A 2,682-nucleotide genomic window follows, 5' to 3' on the forward strand; every position below is an offset into this window, starting at 1 on the left:
GGCTAATGAGGCACGACACACTATGTCACGGTAAAGCCTAATTTTGTTGGGTGGTTTTCTCGGACACATAGCAAAGGGTTTTGCCGCGGCCCAAATGGGCTGCTCTCGGCGAAATAAAATAAAAACTAACGGCCGCAGGGACCAACGGAGACTGCGGGGCCACGTGGCAGACAACTTTGCCGTAGGCCGGGCAGCTTAGGCGCACCGACAGCTGTGTGGGCGTTTCCCTTATCGATCGCTCTCGATCTCTTGTGCTTCAAGACTCCGGCCGTGTACAGCATCCATATCCTCCCTGGCAGCCAGCGCTAGCTTCACAAGTTTTAGCAACGTACAGTTGCGTCCTAGCTCTCCTCAAAAGAAAAAGAAAAAAAGGTTTTAGCAACAGTCGCTGGCTGCCTTGCTTAGTTGGTTGTTGGTACGTACGGGCAAAAACATATATCCCCGGCCAGGTGCTTCGCCCGCCGTTTCAATTCACTGCTGCTACTTGATCACACCCTAGCTGTGCAGTACGTGTGAACTTTCTTCCACTTTAATTCTGAACAGATGAGACAACGGGCAAGCTTTTATTTGGTTTTGTTCCCTTCCTCCACACAGAGGCATAAAGCTCAATTGACCGGCACAAACCCGGGTACCCTTGTGCCGTGGTTTCTGCGTGCGTGCGTGTGCGCGTGAGGGGGATAGAGAGAAGAGAGAGGCGCCGGCCGGGAAGAGGAGAGGAGAGGAGAGGAGAGTTCGGGCGGCGGCTAGCTAGCTAGGTCAGCAGCCATGGGGCACCACTGCTGCAGCAAGCAGAAGGTGAAGCGGGGGCTGTGGTCGCCGGAGGAGGACGAGAAGCTGCTCAGGTACATCACGGCGCACGGCCAGCCCTGCTGGAGCTCCGTCCCCAAGCACGCCGGTACGTACTTCTACTTCTACATCTCCGATCAAATCTTGTTGATCTCCTAGTGTTTGCCTGATTAATCGGTGGGTGGTCGTCTGGTCTCAGGGCTGGAGCGGTGCGGCAAGAGCTGCCGTCTCCGGTGGATCAACTACCTCCGCCCGGACCTGAAGCGCGGCGCCTTCTCGGAGCAGGAGGAGCGCACCATCCTCGACGTCCACCGCATCCTCGGCAACCGGTACATCTCTACTTCTCTGTGCATACGCCGGCGCCCGGCGCCTTGGCCCTTTAATTCGATCCATATATCCTGTGCTGTGCGCTTTAATTACTCAGAGATTAATCCGAGATTAATTGATCCAAACTGTATACCCATGGATTGGCCGCAGGTGGGCGCAGATCGCCAAGCACCTGCCGGGGCGCACGGACAACGAGGTCAAGAACTTCTGGAACTCGTGCATCAAGAAGAAGCTCATCGCCCAGGGCATCGACCCCAAGACCCACAACCTGCTCCCGGCCGCCTCCAAGAACCTCCTCCATGGCGCCGGCGCCAACAACAACAACAACCCTGCATCCGCCGCCGGCCAATTCCAGTCCAGCTCCAACTCCAACGGCAGCACCACGCCGTTCACCATCAGCTCCCCGACCAAGGCGGCCGTGGCCACGGTTGCGCCGCCAGCAGTCTCCATGGCGCCGGCATTGTACGACTACAACAACGTCGTCCCTAACCCGGGCGCCAGCAGCGGCATGCTCATGGGCCACGAGCATGCCGCGGCGGCGATGCAGCTGCAGCAGCAGGGCGTCTACCCGTCCTATGCTGACAACGGCGGAGGCGTGCTCATGAACTTCAGGGACCAGAACAATCACGCGGCGTCCATGTCCATGTCCATGTCCATGGACTTCATGAATGCCTCCTCTAACTCGTCCTCTTCCATGGAGCTCGCGGCCGGCGGCATGACTAACAATCCTGGCATGGAGGGCATGGCAGCGTTCCTAGACGACGAGGCTGCGGCAATGTGGGCAACCACCGTTGAGGAGGGCATGAGTGGTCCTGGGATGCTGCTGCAGCAGCAGCAAGGGTTGGTGCAGGATGAGGTTGTCGTCGGGCCGCCGCTAATTGGGACGTCGAACGGCGGGGGACCGGTTGGCAATGGCAACGGCAACGGCAAGGGCGCAATGGATATGATGGACGTCTCGTCGGCAGTGTACGGAGGCGCTGCCGGTGCAACGACGACGGCGTTCGACCTAGAGCTGATGGAGTCGTGCGGGATGTTCTACGGCGGCAGTGCCGGGACCGGCATGGGCATGGAGCAGCTGCAATGGGATTACTAAATTCATTTGAGCTCATCATCCTCACCCCTCCTAATTAGTTCGGACATTGCATGAATTTTCAATTCGTTGCGTTTCTTAATTTCCTTTTTGATGTGCGTTTCCTGTCCTTCTTCATTCAGAATTTCAGATCGTCGTCATTTTCAGCAAGAAATGCATAGCTGAGTGACAATCGAGTTGAACTAATCGGGATTTCAATAAATTTGGTTATTCTCCTCCCTCCCTAGTAATAACCGATTTTCTTTTGCAAGGGTTACATAGTAATAACCATTATTAATTTGTTGATATATATGTTGTTTATAATTTTTATTTTAAAAAAACTCGAGCTTTAGGGGGAAGAAACCCAAAGGCATTTTTCTTGGTTCGAGGAAAGGCGCCGATAACCGGCTCCATCCACTGGGGCGGCGCAATTGGCGACCTAACATGTGCGATGAACAAACCAGGCGATGGGCCTTTATTTGTGAGAACCAGGATTTGAG

At 55.3% G+C, this 2,682-nt stretch overlaps 1 protein-coding gene across 1 annotated transcript; it reads left to right on the plus strand.

The window, feature by feature from the left end:
* Positions 1-456: 456 nt before the first annotated feature.
* Positions 457-2,429, plus strand: LOC100822177 (myb-related protein Hv33). The gene is made up of 3 exons (XM_003560134.4): positions 457-895; positions 986-1,115; positions 1,264-2,429. The coding sequence occupies exons 1-3, from the start codon at positions 766-768 to the stop codon at positions 2,204-2,206; spliced, it is 1,203 nt and encodes a 400-aa protein (XP_003560182.1). The 5' UTR covers positions 457-765; the 3' UTR covers positions 2,207-2,429.
* The last annotated feature ends 253 nt before the right edge of the window (positions 2,430-2,682 follow it).

This window comes from Brachypodium distachyon, chromosome 1, assembly GCF_000005505.3.
Source record: "Brachypodium distachyon strain Bd21 chromosome 1, Brachypodium_distachyon_v3.0, whole genome shotgun sequence".
NCBI lineage: Eukaryota > Viridiplantae > Streptophyta > Magnoliopsida > Poales > Poaceae > Brachypodium > Brachypodium distachyon.

What these genes read in the sequence shown, in the direction of transcription:
- LOC100822177 (XM_003560134.4), top strand. Translation starts at nt 766, where the DNA reads ATGGGGCACCACTGCTGCAGCAAGCAGAAGGTGAAGCGGGGGCTGTGG. An exon ending in CTCCGTCCCCAAGCACGCCG is followed by an intron (nt 896 to 985) that starts GTACGTACTTCT and finishes GTCTGGTCTCAG; the next exon opens with GGCTGGAGCGGTGCGGCAAG. An exon ending in CACCGCATCCTCGGCAACCG is followed by an intron (nt 1,116 to 1,263) that starts GTACATCTCTAC and finishes GATTGGCCGCAG; the next exon opens with GTGGGCGCAGATCGCCAAGC.